Genomic DNA, 17,586 nt, shown 5'->3' with positions numbered 1-17,586 from the left:
GGGTGAAGACACCTCTGTGTCTGTCTTCCATGCTGCAGGTACACAACCTCATGACACCCAGACAGCAGCAACACACTCACGTGTGAAGCCATATTCAGGTTTTGATCAAAGCAGTAACAAGGGACATGTGTGGAACCTGGAATTCAGCACATCACTGAACGTGTGGATAGCCCCGTCACGTCGTGTTTTGGGCAGCCCAACCCAGCCACCACCCAAACCATCCCCATCTGGTTTCCTACCTCCACTCCTTGGACTTTCAGCTTCATGTGATCCTCTCGGGTGGTTTTCCCATCTTTCCTTTTTTTCCAGCAATACCCATCTTTCCTGTATTTCACCTTCTTCCTATTGTACAGGATCATAGAACCATTCTGCGGTCTGAAAACAAGAAACAGGTTTGGATTACTTAAGGGACACAAACAGCCTAAGAGAGTTCATGAAGCAAAGTGCTACAGGCCAGTGGAAGTCTCTATGGAAAAGCAATAGCCTGTATTTGGTGTGATACAAACATTCACTTTTTGCTGCTGGAATAACTGATGCTTTGCAATCTGCAAGATTTCACTTGAGAACCTTGTAGCTAATGAAGGAAGTGTGCCAGGTTTAAAGAAAAGAGGGAATCTTATCAAGAAAGAGCCAGTGTTTTCACAGGATTTATCGTAATCGGGCTCAGCTAAATGCTGAAAAGCAGAAAGAAAGTTAAGGAAAAAAGGGTTGTTGTTCATTTTACATAGACAATTTCTCTCTCTCCAGCCAATTCCTGGGATAACAAAGGAAGGGCAATAGCATTTCCCCCACCTAGAATAAATCTGTTTGCAAGGAGACAAGAAAGGGGTTGCTGTAACAAAAAAAGGCAGCAAACTATAGGAAAGGAACCGGGAAGAGAAGAATGGAGCCAACCTAGGATGTGACCCCCCCAGCAGCGGAGCAGACGCGCACTTTGCCTTGCTCATGTACAATCATTCACTGTATTTATCCAGTTCAGGCTGGCAACACCAAAAGGCAAACCACAACAACAAAGCACAATCACTGCTGCTGCCCCATGAGCAAACCCCATTCACAAGACACCCCCAAAATCCCCATGAGCCTGGGTGTGACAGTGGGGACCTGCCCTTGGCCAGACACATTGCTTGTCCCCCCCAAATGATGCTCAGGAGAGAACACCACAGCCCCAGCCAAGGACAGCTCTTGGCACCAGCAGTGCAGTTATTGCAGGTCCCACTGTGTGGAGCTTGCAGGATGGTGCACTGCTTACAAACCCAAATAGGCAGCAACCTTACAATGCTGAATTTCCACTTTTATGAGCCTGTGGCATTTAAAAGCTGCCTGATCTCTATTTAGGTTCCTTGCATGGGGCCTGGGGGAAGGATGGGAAAGGACAGGAAGAGTAATTGCAGAGCAGAAAGCCTTTTGTCTTAAGTATTGATGAGAGTTGAGATGCTTCCCTCCGTCTCCCCTGTTATTTACCACCGCGGCTCTCACAAACAGCCACAACAGCATAAGGGCTATTTTTGCCCAAATTGTTCCTGCTGCAGCCGGGAAGAGGATGCTAAATTCCATTTTCAGACTTATTTTTAAAGGGAACAAGCACACTGGTGGGAGCCTGCCTGCCTGGGGCTGCCCAGCCCCTGAGGATGCTCACCTCCAGCTCAGGACCGCTCCCAGCCACTCTCATAGGAACTAATACAAAACAAGTTAAGATCAGGATATTTTGGTCAACTGATGCTTTGTATCTGCCTCTCCATTGTGCTCATCAAGTCCCTTTGGCCTGAACGACCGAGCTGTTCCCTTCATCTCGTTACTGCAGTATTAATAAGGCAGTTCAGCGCAACTCGTTCCTTCTAAATGGTCACAGCAAGATTTGGTAAATGTCAGATGTATCATTCGGTGAAAGCTATGATTTACTGCCTGGGGAGCCTGGCTTGCCAAAAGAGAACTGCAAATACTGCAAAGCCAAAAGCGCCCCTTTTTTTTCCAGGACAATGGAATAAACCAGCCAGAACCCTTCCTTGAGAAGGTCCATGGCTCTAAAATTCACTTTTTATCTTATCACCTTGTTCATTTCCATGCCAAGGAGGGCATTTGAAGTAGCTCAGTTCCTTACAATAAAACCACAAAATAAGGTGTGAAGCTGCTCCCTGACAAATGGCTCCTGCTTATGCTGGAGCAGAAGCTTATGGTCGAGATTATGGTGGGCTTTATCCTGCGTGACTGTTAGCTTGATTTTCTCTGGCTGTGAAGTTATCACAGGCTCAGGAGACAGCAAGAGGGGGCTACCTCCCATCTTCTCGGCCATAATGAGAAATTAACTTGCACTCCCCTAAAGGAGCAACCTACTGATGCAGAAAACTGGCTGGGAAAAGCTGGAGTCTTGGAGGAAACCCTGAAAGACTGACAGAGCCCTGTAAGAAATCAGCGCACTGGATCTCTGCCCTTGTTTCCCAATGAACACAAAGAGGATGAAGTCCTTGAAAATGCCTTCATTCCGAGAGCCCTAACTCTTCCAATGGGAGTAAAACAAGCCAGTGACAAGCATGAGGACACACTGGCTGGAAACCAAAGCCACGTAAGAGCTCACAAAGCATCACATTTGCATTCTGGAGCGCAGCAGGACCAACTGATAGCGTCATGGTCCAGCACGCTGCCATCACTCCCACCTGCATCCCAGCTAATCCCGACACTACAGCAGGAGTCCTGGTTAACCACACTTGTGTTTTGTGTTCGTTCCTATGAGAGGAGAGCGTTCGCTGCCCTGCTGAGCCTGTCTGGAGAAGCTTCCCAGGCACTGAATAGGGATGTTCAGACTTCACCATGGGTCCTCTGCTGAGGACACAGCAATGTGTCACCTTGCAGGGAGAGGCCACTGCCAGCGAAGGCCCCCCTGTCCTCACTTAGCACTGAGATGATGAGCATGGCAACCAAAGGAAACCCAGATTACATTTGAAATTCACCTGATCTTTGAACTCTGCAGAGATGAAATAAAGACTTCATAAGCTGCCTTATCCATGTAGAAGAGGTATAAATCACAAGGAAACATAAATAGAATGGACTTTTTTTTGTCTCTAAAATTAAATGTTATTTGCATTTAAGATGAAAGTTCATTTATTTTGTGTCTACAATATTTAAGAAGTCTAAAATAACAGACTTAGCAATTTCATCCAGAGTTGCAGTTAGCGCAATGGCTAATCCCATCAAGGGGACATTAATTGGTACCTAGATGCTCTTTTTCATAGCAGCAGTAGGCCATAAAACTTAATCCTTACCTCCTCTTTCCAGCATGTAGCCTTCGTGTTCATCAGTGAAAGTAATGCTATTCATTAAGGATGGGAGTAATTACCGGCGGCTCCAACAAACAGAACGGAACAAGCGCGTGCCAGCGCGAACTTGGCTTTTGTACCGTATCACAGGACTGCTGTGGGCTGCCAAGTAAAGCATTTCCTTAAGAGCAGGATCAAATCTGAAGGCTACAAAGCACTATAAAAGCACTGGGCACCCGCTGACGAAGTCTTACCCCAAAACCAGTCCTCTGGGGTTATACTGAAGGATTGATCAGATGCCAGTGCTGCAAAAGGGCATCCTCCAGATACTTCTGTCTGAAGAGTGCATGCCTACAAAGGTCAAACCAAGCAACAGTTGGGGCTCTGCTGACATAGTAGGACCAAAAGCTGCCCTAGACCATCTTCCCAGTGGCAAAGTCTTGCAGAGAACGCAACCATGTTCAAAGCACAGCAGCTCTGTCTGCAGACAATGGCCCCTGTGGTGTCCTCCGCAGGCAGTGGGGATGGAGAGTGATGGAGCAGCTATGGGGGAGGTATCTTCATTGAACAACTCCATCCAGTACCACATTTCCTGTGCCAAGACTTACTTCTATGAATGTATTGCGTGTTTTTGCTCTCCATGCTTGTTCTTGACACATCCAGAAAACAGGGAACAGGGATAACAGCATTAATAATAGTAATACAACTAATAATAGGATTTGACTTCTCAGTAAACATTTACTCTGCTGCGAATCACATTCAATGGCATCGCATTTTGTTGCCAAAAGTGAACTCCACAGAAGACTCATCCAGCATCTTTGCTCATCACAGTTACTCATCCTGATTAACTCAACCATTAACAATCCTTCTACTTTTAACATTTAGAGCAAATGAAAAACAATACAGAGAAAAACCTGTGTCATCAATGCTTTCAACACAAGAGGTGACCATCCTCCCACATCCCTGCTTTGGTTTCTAGAAACTTCCTCACTGTGTCTCCCTCAACAGCATCATCTGGATGCTGTCCTTCCCTGATTTACACGTTAAGGCACATCAGTGAGAAACTGCAGCCTTGTGAAGGTACCAGCAGCCAAACTCTGAGTCAGACAGGGTTGTTTCATATAAGGAAACCATTGCTCTGTGCCATAATGATCTTGAGCAGCCCAAAAGATTGAGTATTAAAAACCTTCCAGAGGAGACAAATGGGAAAGTCAGGCAGCCCCACTGCCAGGCCTCACATTGGCAAAGCCACAACGCATCCTGGACCATCCTGGACTGTTCCTGTGCCTCTATTTATCAGATCTGCTTCTCAACTCAAATATCTCTATCTCAAGACCATAAACTTATCTACAGAGGGAAAATAAAACCTGCTGAGGAAATGCTTCCTGACTGAGGTCGGGGAGTTTCCAGGGAGTTTATAGGTTATGTGCTATTCTACATCACTTCCGTGTGCTCAAGAACTGCCCTGGGCCTCAGGGGGCTCTGAAGCCCAGGGCAGAGCTCATGTCCCGGGTAAATTTGGGTGCTGTCAGGCTCCGCCTGGGAGCAGCAACCCCCATTCCCCCTATGCCTGGGATATCACAGCAAGAAGGAGTTATTTGACCAAGGGAAAAACAAAAGGCAAACCAAATCCTTCTCCTTTTGGGTGCAGAGGGAAGAAAAACCCAAGAGAAAACCCCAGCAGGGTCCTAGAGCTAGAAATGAGATGCACTGACTGCAAAATAACCTCTAAGGGAACCACTCTGATCACGAGAACACAGACTTCTCTGAAGCATCATTTTAATACCCTACAGATAAGACCAAGGCTGGTATTTCCCATCCATTCTGGGAAACCAGCTATAGCTCACGTGTGGTGTTCCCAACGTGACCAGACAGGCCAGCTCTTCTCCTCCTAGCAATACAGGAAGTCAGACCCTGTCCAGAGCAGCCTAAACAGGAATGTCCTCTGGAAGCTGCACTGCACCAAAGACAGGTATTTAGTTTAAGCAGCTAACAATAGTATTGCTCACGTTTTCACTGAGTAGCGTGATAATTCATGTGTTGATGGCTCTGAACTCTATACCAGATTTGAAAAAGAAATTAGAAACAATCTTTATGAACTCCTCAGTGCGCCGAGCAATTGAAACCTCCTCGTAACGACGCAGGACCAAAGCGACAATATTAAAATTGCCATTAAGTGGAATGCACACAAAATGCTAAAAAGTCTTTTGGCAAATTATTTCTCGATATAATGACAAGCTATAGACTTAAATCTTGGTACAAGGTATGAAAAAAGACAGTTAAATCAACTTTGTTCGATTTTAAAAGCACTGGCGTTCATCTCTTTATTGCTCAAGGATCTTTATCAATTTCTTTAGCCCTCATTTATTTCCCTTCCTTACTCCCACGGGGATGCCGTTTGATTTATTGGGAAGGAGTTCTTACAACTCGTGAATGCTTTACACTGTTTCCAGATTAATCATCCCAATGTCTGCACCGTACCAAGAGCCCCATCGATCCGTGTGCTCACGTGCACCCAGAGGGCTCAAAGCCACCGGTGCCACCAGCCCTTCCGCTTGCTCCATGGAAACGTGACTGCAGACACTAAGAAAACCTGTAAATACCTGAAAATAGAGCAGTAACTCATTAATGATCAATTTTAACTGCAAACCACTTCAGACTGGGATCTGAAGCTCGACAGTCGACGAACTTCCAGCCAAAGGGCTGCAGCACAGCAGCGATCTCCAACGTGCCAACTGAGCCCGAGCAACACCCTCAGTGAATGAGCTCTCCTCGATGGTCACTACTCACACGCTGCATTCGAGGCACGTGCTCCAACACCCTGCAGCAACCTGCTCTAAGCCCCTCCTCTCTTTCAAATGAGCCTCAGGAATAGAATCTATTTGTTTCTATCAATCCAGTCCCATCAATTAATGATGACAAGGCGATTAACTAGAATGCCAGACAGTAAAAAATAACCACATCATGCCTTCTGTAGAGGAAATCTATTTTGTAATCCCAGGCAGTCTTCATTAACACAAAGTATTCCAGTAAAAGGCAGTAATCTAGTTATGGCCTATGAAATATGAAGATCCACAAAGTCATTTTTCAGAATTAAGGCTAAAGAATTTTTAGCAAATGGAAAGGTTTTTGCATTTTTCCTGCAAACCTTTGCAAAGAACAAACTGCCGTAACACAGCAGCCTGTGTGGCGTCACCAAAGAGGTGTTACATTGGCCATTATCACCACGAGACACAAGGCACTTTTCAAAGCATCTCCCTTCATCACGCTGTTTGGTTTCTGGACCAAGCCAAGAGCAGGAAAGCGCCCATTCTCTGCATCCCTTGTGCAACACTCGCTGCACAAAGATACAGATGCTAGTACCAGGAGAATGATGCTCAAACGGCCAACTGCAGGGTCTCCAAACAACCTGATGACCAGGTTTTGGGCTGAAAGCATTCAAATGATGGCTTTAGGAAGCTCATCCTCCTTACAAGCATCCCAAAGGAAGGATCCGACCCTGCCTCCTTTCCTACGCTGCCAGCCTGAAGAACTACGTAAATGACTTGCGCACAGAAGTGACTTACTTGCTCCAGTAACTCATGTGACGTCCTTCAGAATTAATACATCAAGTGCTGGAATGATACTAATCTATCGATTTTATAGACTGAAGATTCAACTATTATGAAAAACAGATTAAAAGCTTATATGCATCCACAAAACAACCAGTTTCACGTGGAAACACACATTTTCTAACTTTAAGCCTTATTTGCCTTCAAACTTGTTAATAAACCGATAAGAGAAAATTCAACCCCAATATAGAAAATCCTGCAAACAAAGAACAACCACTTCCCAAAATATGCCAAAGCTGTTAAGCACTCTTGACTTAAAATTTATAATGAAGCAGCTTAAAACATCCCAAATTCCTTTAGGAATGTGTTTACAATACAAACTCAATTATTGTCTCATTCTGATGCTTATCTTTCCTTACACCCTCCCAGCTCATCCTACTTTTGAATTTAATTACATTACAGTATTTATAGTTGAGATGAAATTACACATTTTCAGATTAATTTAGCCTGAACTAACTTTTGATAACAGAAAAGCCTTTCTCCATCATGCCCTAATTTGAGACCATCCAAGTTTGCCTGAATCCCTCTTTCAAGCCTCCTCTCATACCCCTCTCCAGTGCACCAAGCACCAGGCATCGATGGTGTTTGCCCAGTTTCAGTTGACAAAAGCCTCCTTGTTTACTCTTTCCTCTGTTATTCACCAAGCCAGGTCAATAGAGAAGTCAGGCAGGGACTGTTCCCTACACCCTGGCACCAGAAATGCTGCTGAGAAAGGCACGACCTTTTTGTCAGCCAGAGAGAGTTCAGTAAACGAGAGGGAACATCCCACAAATACCAAAGTCAATTAATCCATTTGTTACAGAGCAAGAGTCCTGCATAATTTGTCCTTTGAGTAGTTTATTTTAGCTAATTGCTTATCCAGCAGGAAGATGTCCCCTGCATGACCCATTTGCTGTGCAAGAGGCTCAACTGATGAGAAACAAATGGTCACCTTCCAGAGGGCACCGCGCAATGGCACAGGGATGCTCCGTATGCCACCGGTCCTCCAGCCCCACACGAACCACAGAGCATGGAGGGAAAGGAGCTGTGCCAGCAGGGGAAACCATGGGAGAACACTGTCCCCTTTCCAGGACAGGCATCTCGGCTCCACTCCCACCTCTGCCCATCTCCATCACTGCAACATCGCTTGCGTTGTACAACAGCACTTAGAAAACACCCCCATTTCACTTACAGAGATGGTGTTCATCCATCATCTGCATCACTGCCTCAGCTTCTCCACCGGTGTAAGACGAAGCACAGACAAAATCAAACAGCTTAATGCCACGTTTGTAAAATGCTCTGCTCATAAACATTCATGGAAGAGGAGCAGAGCAGAGCTGTCAGACCCGCTGACGTCTCCCAGCCAGCCAGAAGATGGAACAAGTACAGATGTTATTAGTCTCATTAAAATTTAGTAAATTAAACAGCAAGAGGGAACAGCCTTATTTATCTTAATTTAGTTCATCATTGACATTTATAAAATAAATACAGAAATAATACTATGGGCACAATTCACTCTCGCTGGCAGCAGCAGGAGGCACATGCTCCGGTGAGGCACAGGCAGGGATGCTGCTGCCTGCTGGGAGGGAGCCGGATGGATCCCCAAGGGATCCACTGGTCCCCCTCACCTAAACACTTCCCTGCAGCTTGGAATCTCAGCCTCAGTGCGCAGGTTCATCTATGGAGGTGGAAGTTAACAGCCTGTAGCACGCCAAGGTCCAGCAGAACAGGACTATGTGATTCATCACATCCACTAATTCTACATTTCTGATCACAAAATGCCACCAAACAGCTCTGCAATCATAGAAGTACCCCAGCACCCTGCTGGTACCACCCCTCCTGTTTCCATCACTTGACCAGCACTCTATGTGTTAAAATGACAGCCGTGGTGTTCAGCTGCACATGGCATTGTTAAATCAGGCTGGAAAAACCCATTCAGATGGTACAGAGCAGCACATTTTGGCTCTTGCAGAGAAAAGGCACAACGGCACGGCCAGAGTTGATAAATTTAACTGTTCATCTTGTACAAGTGCCAGGCATGTGAGCAGCAAGCAAACAACATGCTCCAGGATGACAGCACACTGGGGAGGACGGAAAGAAGCAGCAGTTTCCAGGTAAACAGAATCATTTTAGGGCAAAACTTCATTTCTCAGAATTGAAAAGAAGCCCTGAAACATGAGAGAAAGAGGTTTAATTTCACACATCAACAGAGGGAGGGATCACCTCCTGTAGATACGCAGCAGAGAAGAGCCTGGGAAGCCTCTTCAGCATTGCTGGACCCAAAACCCATCTATGTGTTGGGCCACGAGGCAGCCACAGCAGCACCAGAGCATCCTTGATGGACCGAGCCAGGCAATGCGAAGAGGAGGAGGAGGGTGAGCGTGAGGTGATGCTCACTTTGAGACCAGCTGTGCCGGTGCTTTAGGAGTCACCATCAAGGAGACAACAGGATTTCTGGCAGGAAATCTTCCAGTTCTCACGTTCCACCAGGAGGCTCATGATGGGCTTTTACTGCTGCTTTATTTCCCTCAGAATCAATAGAAAACAATAATCCTACGGCCAAACATAAATCACGCTGCAAAAACTCAGTGAATCATCACGTGGGACGCCTCAGGACGAGGCCTTTTATTTAATTCCAGAAGCAGCATGGCAGCGATGCAGCAGACTCCTGTTTCATGGCGCTGGGGATCCCCATCCATTCCAAGCACAGCGATATTGGTTCTGGTTCAAGAGCGAGTGGACACACAGGGTGCCCAGAGGAGCTGTGGCTGCCCCATCCCTGGCAGTGTTCAAGGCCAGGTTGGACACAGGGGCTTGGAGCAAGCTGCTCCAGTGGAAGGGGTCCCTGCCCGTGGCAGGGGTTGGAGCTGGATGAGCTTTAAGGTCCCTTCCAACACAAACCAGTCTGGGATTCTATGAGTGGGAAATTGAACACTCCTGCACCCAGCAAACAGCAGCTCCAAACTCCAGCAGGACACTTCCCTGCTCCCAGCCTGGAGACAGCCCAGGGGAAGGACAGAAGAAACCCAGCACTGAACCAGCCAAGGAAAACAGGAAGGTGTTTATCGCCATTAGCAAACTCTTCTCCCCTTGTAAATAGCACCAGAACCTGGCAGAAGAATCAGGTCCTTTCACACTGTGCCAGTGAACTACAGGAAACCAAAAAGCACAGTGGAAATTACCCGACGGTGTGAGATTTCAGGTACATTTTTAATTAACACAAAAAGACCAAAGCTGCGATGCAGCATCATAAACCAGGTAATTTTACAGCTGGATGGGCTCCCCCTGATGTACCTGAACGCCATTTTTAAGTGACATAAAGTTTAACGCCCCGGTACATCTGCCTACCCACCAGATTCTACAAGGAACTTAAAATTTAATGATACTGAAGTATTGTTGCAGCGCGGGAACGGCAATGAGTAACCCCTGGGGAGCCTTGGCCACATCCCTGCAAACTGGTGTTTCTCAGGGCTGGGAGGGAAAAAACAAAAGGAAAACTAAGATCTTGGCCCCAGTGTCTGTATTTGCTGCTCACCCACAGGCTCCTCCACAGCTGGACTGAGTGAGCTCATGTATGTCCCCAGCACTTCTCTACAAGCCCAGCAGCGTGCACAGGGACACCATAGTGACCAGGTCAGCAAACATTCCTCACACCACAGCGAGAGGAAACCCTGCTCGTTACCAACACAATGCTCTTCAGCACCAAAATACACCCCAAAACCAGAAACCCAGCTCTCATCCCCTGACACACACACAGTTTGTTACACAAATCAATCCGCATCCTTCCAATATGAACAGGAGGGCCCTTGGGATGGATGCAATTGCTTCACATGCATGGGGTGCAAAAATCCTCTTCCCGATCCCAGATTTCTGGCACACGCTTCCTAACACGCCAATGTGCAATTTAAATCTCACTGTATTTGCCATAAATATTACAGTTTCCCTATGTGGAGAGCAAAGCATCCACCCTCCAGACACAATGCATCCCCCTTCCACTGGACCAAAGGCATCCTCATCTCTTCTGACTGAGAATGGAGCATGGGGAGGGCTGCAGGGCCTGGCTCCAGCCCCACTCTGTAACCTCAGAGCCAGGTTCCCTGGACAGAAACAACTCTGTTGATAAATAATCCCCATAAACAGTTTATTTTTAATCAGCTGATATTTGCAGGCCATTAAGATGCAACAAGCAGTCTCAGGCACTCCTCCCATACGTTGTTTTTGATGCAAGGAATGCATTGGAAAAAATGTGAGAATATCATTAAAGGTTAATTATGAGCAACTTAAAGGTTAGTTTTGCATATCTCACCTCCTGGACAAAGGATGCTTCTTCATTACCATACCAGAATATAAATGAAGTTGCGAAGCCTTTAAAATGCAACTAAGACTTGAATTGTGTTGGTGTTTAAAGCGGTGTGAACAAATCCCAGTTTTCCCAGCCCTTCTGCAGCCTCTACCCATTTACATGGAAAAGAGCATCTCCAAAGTGGCCCCACAACAGCAATTCAACCCTCCATCCTTCTGGGTTCCCTTTGGCTGAGAGCATAAAGTGCATGAAAACATTGGCTGGGCTGGTGCTGGCCATCAGGAGCCCCAACCCAACATCTCTCCTGGCACGTTTCCACCTTCCTCCTGCTCTGCCCAGGACAAAGGCAGCTCCTCTCTCACTTGACTCACAGCCCCATACACCCAAACTGTGCAACCAGCATGGGGGGATTCACTCACACCGAGCAGCCTCCGAAACTCTGAGCATCCTCCCACCAATGTTTGATCTGGGAATAGACAGGGCCTGCCTGAATCCTGAATATCAAGATCTGTCCAAAACAAACTCCACGTGCTCTCTTTGCCTGTTTCTATCAATGGGAAGGGCTCACTGAAGGCAGACAGTACTTTGCTGAATAACACAATCACTGTATTAGGAGATCATTCCATGTTTTCTAAGGTTCTCTGCCTCCCCAAAGGACAAGGCTGTGTGAAGAGGAGTGGGAGCCTTTGCATTCCAGCACCACCAGTCCCTATGAAGCCAGGCAGAGGGACAGAAGACATCCGTGTGCACGGACCAGCTATAGAGCCAACAGCTTTGGAACTGTTCCCAACTGATGCACAGCAAATTCAGAGCCTGGTGACCACACATGGTGGCTTCAGAGAGGTCAAACCTTCAGCATCCACACCAGGTGAATTCCATCCACAGTGGAAACAGGGACATCTCATCTTGGCTGGCCAGTGCTGTCTTCCACACTGACACAGCTCTCCTGAGCCACACACAGAGGGAAACCAGCTCTCCAGGAGCACCAGCCTGTACCTGCTGCCCAGCCTGGACCAGCCATGGGAAGAGTTCACATGAAATACTTGAAGACCGTTGACTGCTCTGGGACAGGCATCCTGATGGCTCCCGTTAGGTCACATTAAAACAAACGGGGTGAGATGTTAAAGGAATTTATTATTGGCATCTCAACACCCCTGGACCACAGCGGATGAAAATCTATATAAATCAATGCCTCTTAAAACCATCTCTGTACTGTTTATCCTCTTCAGGGGAAAACAAGAAAAAAAATAGAGTAGGAAATACTGAGAGCAGTGAGAAGAAAGTGTTGAGAGTCATGAAATCTTTAAAGTGTAAAGAGAGATGTGCCACATTTAGCAGGGATTATGTCAAGCAGCATTCTAAGCCAGGAAGAGCTGACAACACACACATTGCCTTTGACGAAGGAAAAGCAGGTCACAGCCACCCCAGCTGTGTGAACAGGGATTCCAGCAGCAGCAACAACAGCAAACCCCCAATGCCAGCACTGTGCACAGGGAGGGTTAGGGTCCTGGGCCCCACGGACAGTAGGAGCTATGTAAGACAGCAGGACCCTCACCTCTAAACAAGGTCTCCAGCGCAGTTCTATTTGCTCCAGGCAGTCGCCTTTCCACAACCTCCGGCCCACAGGACCTCCTCCGCAACACAGAGCCTCTGGCTCATCCCACAAGTGCCAAGGCACACTGGGAGCAGCAGGTACCCAGGCAGCAGGATGGCTCCTGCACAGAGCCCACTGGGAGCTGCTTGCCATGTAATGCAGGGAATCAACTCCAAAGCACAATTGTTTTCAGTCTTCATTTAAAGCCAGTGTTAGTTAATCTCACCTCAATGGCATAGGAAATGGAAATTCCTTTCATAAAATAAGTGATGAATATCTATCACCTTGTTTTTTACCTGAAAATGGAATAATCCAATTAATTTTGCAATTAATTATTTAACAAAATTAATATACTGCAAGGTCCTAACTTGTCTTTACGAAGCCCCTGATAAAGATATCCAAGATAAATGATGGTGCTTAGGCTGGACCAATGGACAGGTCAGACGCAGGGTGTGCTCCATGGGCGACAGGCAGTGGGATGGAGAGCAGCTGAGGTGACAGCTCATCCTGCCCCTCACCATGGAGCTCCCCTGTGTCAGAGGGACCAGTCAACACTGACCCCATCCCATCACGGCAGGGTCAGGCTCGGAGCAGGGCTCAGACTCACTGCACACAATGATGCTCTCCTGGGAGCCAGGCGCCTTTCTTCTCACTGTCACATCCCCGCGGGCGGCTCTGCTGAAGCAGTAACTGCATTAGGTTTTCCTGCCCTGCTCCCTCCAAATCTCATTGCGGGCCGGCACCCTCCGCTCCAGCCTCGGCACGAGCCCACATTGAACTGAACAAATCCAATTTCTCCGGAAATTTCAAAACTCTGGAGCCAGCAAAAAAAAAAAAAAAAAAAAAAAAAAAATCACTAAAAAAGGAACAGAGGAACACAGTGATTGTCGTGAGTGCATTTTCCATCAGGAAAAGTGATTTCTAACCAGTCTAATGTAATCTGTATCCCCTGTTCCTGCGACCAGCATCAGCAGAGGTCGAGATGACCGAGGGGAGGAACAGTCCCGTCCCAGGACATCATGTTTATGGTGGCAGCAAGATGGGTCACTGATTAATCTGCTTTTTGTTACCTTGGCACATCCCTGGGACTTGAGCTGGGTCCAGCTCTCCCTAAGTCACCACAGGGCTGCATTGACCCTCTGCATCCCATGCCTGCTATTCCCTGGAGCAAGGGAATAGCACTTCCCACTGCACCCAGTCACACAGACAGAGCTCAGATGGCTCTTGCTGCTGTCACTGTAATGCACTGGGACAACTCCCTGATTTATTAGGTTGGGATTTCTCAGTGGGAAACCTTCCTGGACCTGCGGTCCCTGCCCATCTCACCAGAAGTGATCCTTGTTTTCCCAAAGTCAGGAGAAGGGGAATGAAAATGCTAAAAGTAACGCAGCGGGTAGCAGAAGTGAAACCGAACTGCACTGTCAGGACGTGTCTGGGGTACGTAAATCGCTATTGATCGGAAGGGGCAGGCTGCCACCAACTCTGAGTTGCAGAAATATTCATCACTGACAAGTCTCACTGCCTACAAATAGCATTTGGGCTCTTTCCGGGCTGAAAATCCCTCACCTGGGAATTCCCCCAGCTGCTCTGTGTATCAGTGCAAGTGATGGCTTATCACAGCATCAGCATCCCAAGGCACTTCCCAAGAAACATCTACCTTCTGGGCTTGGAGGAAGGAAGCAACAGCTTGGTACCCGCTGCTGGCCCAAACACCTCTGCTTTTGCTGTACACGCAGCAGAAATATAAATGCAACGCAGCAAGGGGCATAAACACATCCGAACTGCATTCCCAGCTGGAAAACTAACCTTGCACCTTCTGGGCATGGCCATGCTTTCTGTTGCTCAGCCCAACTTATGAAACACAACAGGTCACTCAAGTTTAGTATTAAAATACTCTAAAATGAGAATTACAGAAGGCACTTGGAAACAGGCAGCAAAGTACCTTCATCTAGCACAGTGTCAGGGGACTCAAAGCCATCTTTGTCATTGAAATTCCAATGGAAATAACAATGAAGTTCTACTTGATACACAAATGTCAAGCAATTTGGGTTTGGTCATCCCAGTTTGCATTTAAGTTGGAAATGTCAGAGCCTGCACCAGCAGAACGCTTCCCAGCCCACTCCACCACTGCAGCCAGGAACCAAACACCATTCCAAGGAAGCATCAAGGTCAGTGCCTCACGAGGGGTGCTTGGTAATTCATACTGGTAAACTGGAGCATTCAAAAGACTGTTGTAAATAACAGCCCAGTACATTTATATATCAGCACATTTTACCCATGAGAGTCATTCCACAAGAAGCTTCCCAAAAAAGCCATTTTGGACACAGCCGAAAGCTTCATCATAGCTTCTCTACTGCCACCACAATGGCATCATAGGAGGGTTCCTCCTCCATCCACGGTCAAAGCAACCCCTGCCCTGTCCTGCGTCATGAGCATGGGAACTTCTCTATGGGCCATCGCCAACGCCCATCACTGGCCAACAGCTCCAACCACTCTGAGTCCACCACAGTGGTCCTCGAACCCCCCTGTGCTCCATCACCTCACTAAGGAACTCCACAAGTGTCAGGGTGCAATTCATTTCTGAGCTGAATTAGCAGCAGCAAACAAAGGCCAGGGAGTGCTCCAGCTCAGCGCTGCAGCGGGGGCATCAATCTTGCACCACCTCATTGTACGAACTCAGCATTTGACTCTCCAAATTGATTTTTATATTTAAAAAAAGGAAGAAAAGACCTAAGTCCACATTTAAGAAGGCCCTTGCAGAGCCGTTACAACCCTCCTTCCCCTGGGACATTCCTTCTTTCAAGTGTGAACACACAGGGGAAGGTATTGTAATATCAGAAAGTTACTTTCATGCCTTGCCTTTAGCAAACCAAACTCTTAAAACCATAAGGCGCTGCTACAAACACATTTATAATCTCATGTTTAATGACACCGTGTATATCCAGACTGGTTCATTTCTTCTCTGACCTCTTAACAGGCTTCTATGGCAAAGGGTCAGCAAGGAATTGCATTGCATTAATTCTGAAGTTTGGGGTTACCACGTCAGAAAAAAGCCTTCTCTAATCTTTCCCAAACTACCTGCTGCCCTGCGCCAGGAGGGGCAGCGGAACAAGGCACGTACGCACTCACCAAAGGGAGACTCCCTGCTTTCCATCAGTGGGAAAGGTAGACCCCAAGGGCCCTTCACCCACCACCTCCTCCTCCACCTCCATCCTCTCCTCTCTGGGAGTCAGGAAACACCCAGGGAAGTAACCCGCACTATCCACAAGGTGCAACATCATTCCTTGTGTCCCACTGGAATTTCTGCCCCTGATGATTACAGAGGGAGGTGATGCCAAGCCCAGCAACAGGCTGTTGGGATGCCTCTGGCACTGCATCCCTGCAGTGGATGGCGATGGGATGCAGGATGTTAGAGGCTTTTCTCCCACCTTGGTCCTAAGCAGGCTCACCCAGTGACCTCACCCTGCTCAACAGGCAAGCAGCAGGTTGGGAAAAAGAAGAAAAGGAAAAACCCCTCAATATTGGAAAGGCAGAGTTGGTTTTGTAACGTATGGAAACGCTGTGAGCCTGAGCACAGCCAGAACAGCGGGAAAACATCTGCAGGCAAAACTTCACGTCTGGGGCCCCAGGGGAGCACAGGAGTTAAACATTTATGGCAGCGCGAAGAAGACATGACATTTACTGAATAATAAACTGCAAACATGTCTGTTAATGCAGCTTTTTGGAATCTCCTCGACATCAAACACTTAACCCCAGCAAGAAAAACACCAAAGGGCAAACAATCCCCGCGACTGCATGTTAAGCAGCAGAGCACAGGGAGGGCTTTGTGCCTCTTCATTTACGTAGAGTTGGAGGCTGCAGGGAGCTCTCAGGATAAGCAGCCTGCAACCTCGCTCAGAGGCCTCCAAGCCTGCACAGCTGAGGGGTACAATTAAACCCTGAGCAATCAGGTGGCAACTTTAACCTGTCAAGACTGCAGCTCTTCCATTTTTAATCAACCTGATTTCAGTCAATGAAATGCTCAGTAAGGCAATTCATGGGAGTCTGGAGGCACCAGCCACTGAGCACAATTTTACACTCGGTGGCCAGGGCACCAATGAGCAAGTCAAGTCACCAGCGAGAATGAGTCAATGGGCTGAAGCATGAGCAACGTTACCTTGTTTTAGGGGAGGTTGTTAGCCATTCTTCGTGCTTTTCAAACGTTATTAAATAAGCTGCAATTTCCTGAAAGAGAAACACAGAAAGAAAAGAGTTACTTGCATGGCCACCTTGGGAACAGGAAAGTTTTATAACAGAGAAGTTCTGTAACACAGACAAGGAGCTGTAGGTCAGCAGCTTAAGTCAGGTTCTGATACGGCACGCTCGGGCAAGGCTCGTGTTCACGCCATCAAAGCCAGACTGAAGTAATGCGATGAAGGCAAGGAAAAGCATCAGCATTGTCCAGCACAGACAACTGCTGGTAACTGCGGTGACCACCGAGCACCCGGTGTCACGTCGGGAGGCAAAGGGGAGGGCAGTGCCACCAGGAAGTGGAATTAAATATTTATAAATAGAAGAGCATCACTGCAGAGAATTACTGAATTATTAATGGTTGCCATAAAAAGGCAGCGGGTGACATCAACGTAAGTCATCGCTCCCACTTGCAGGAATGATACGGGCGATTACTTCCAGATCAGGACCGATATGTTTGCAGGAAATTATTGGTGCTGGTGAGATAATTCACGCTGGTGCTCATACACAGGCGTGAGGAACGGAGCGTGGCTGCTCCTCGCTTCCATGGGTCAAACCCAGAGCAGCTGTGGGGCAAGCAAAGAGACCAGGGACTAGAAACAATCCACAACCATGCCA

General features: G+C 47.3%; 1 protein-coding gene across 2 annotated transcripts in view; it reads right to left on the bottom strand.

Moving 5' to 3' along the window:
* The window catches only part of CAMTA1 (calmodulin binding transcription activator 1), a 221,624-nt gene that overhangs the window by 157,879 nt on the left and 46,159 nt on the right, over positions 1-17,586 (bottom strand). For both annotated transcript variants that reach the window (XM_080631333.1, XM_080631332.1), the window contains exons 3-4: positions 16,895-16,962; positions 240-375 (exon numbers count right to left, since the gene is read on the bottom strand). In XM_080631333.1, the coding sequence (XP_080487459.1) occupies positions 240-375; positions 16,895-16,962 (204 nt within the window). The remainder of the gene's footprint in view (positions 1-239; positions 376-16,894; positions 16,963-17,586) is intronic.

This window comes from Psittacula echo (assembly GCF_963264785.1).
Source record: "Psittacula echo genome assembly, chromosome: 17".
In the NCBI taxonomy this organism is placed as follows: domain Eukaryota; kingdom Metazoa; phylum Chordata; class Aves; order Psittaciformes; family Psittacidae; genus Psittacula; species Psittacula echo.
Note: the sequence above shows the minus strand (reverse complement) of the source record. Positions and strands in the feature narration are given on the sequence as shown.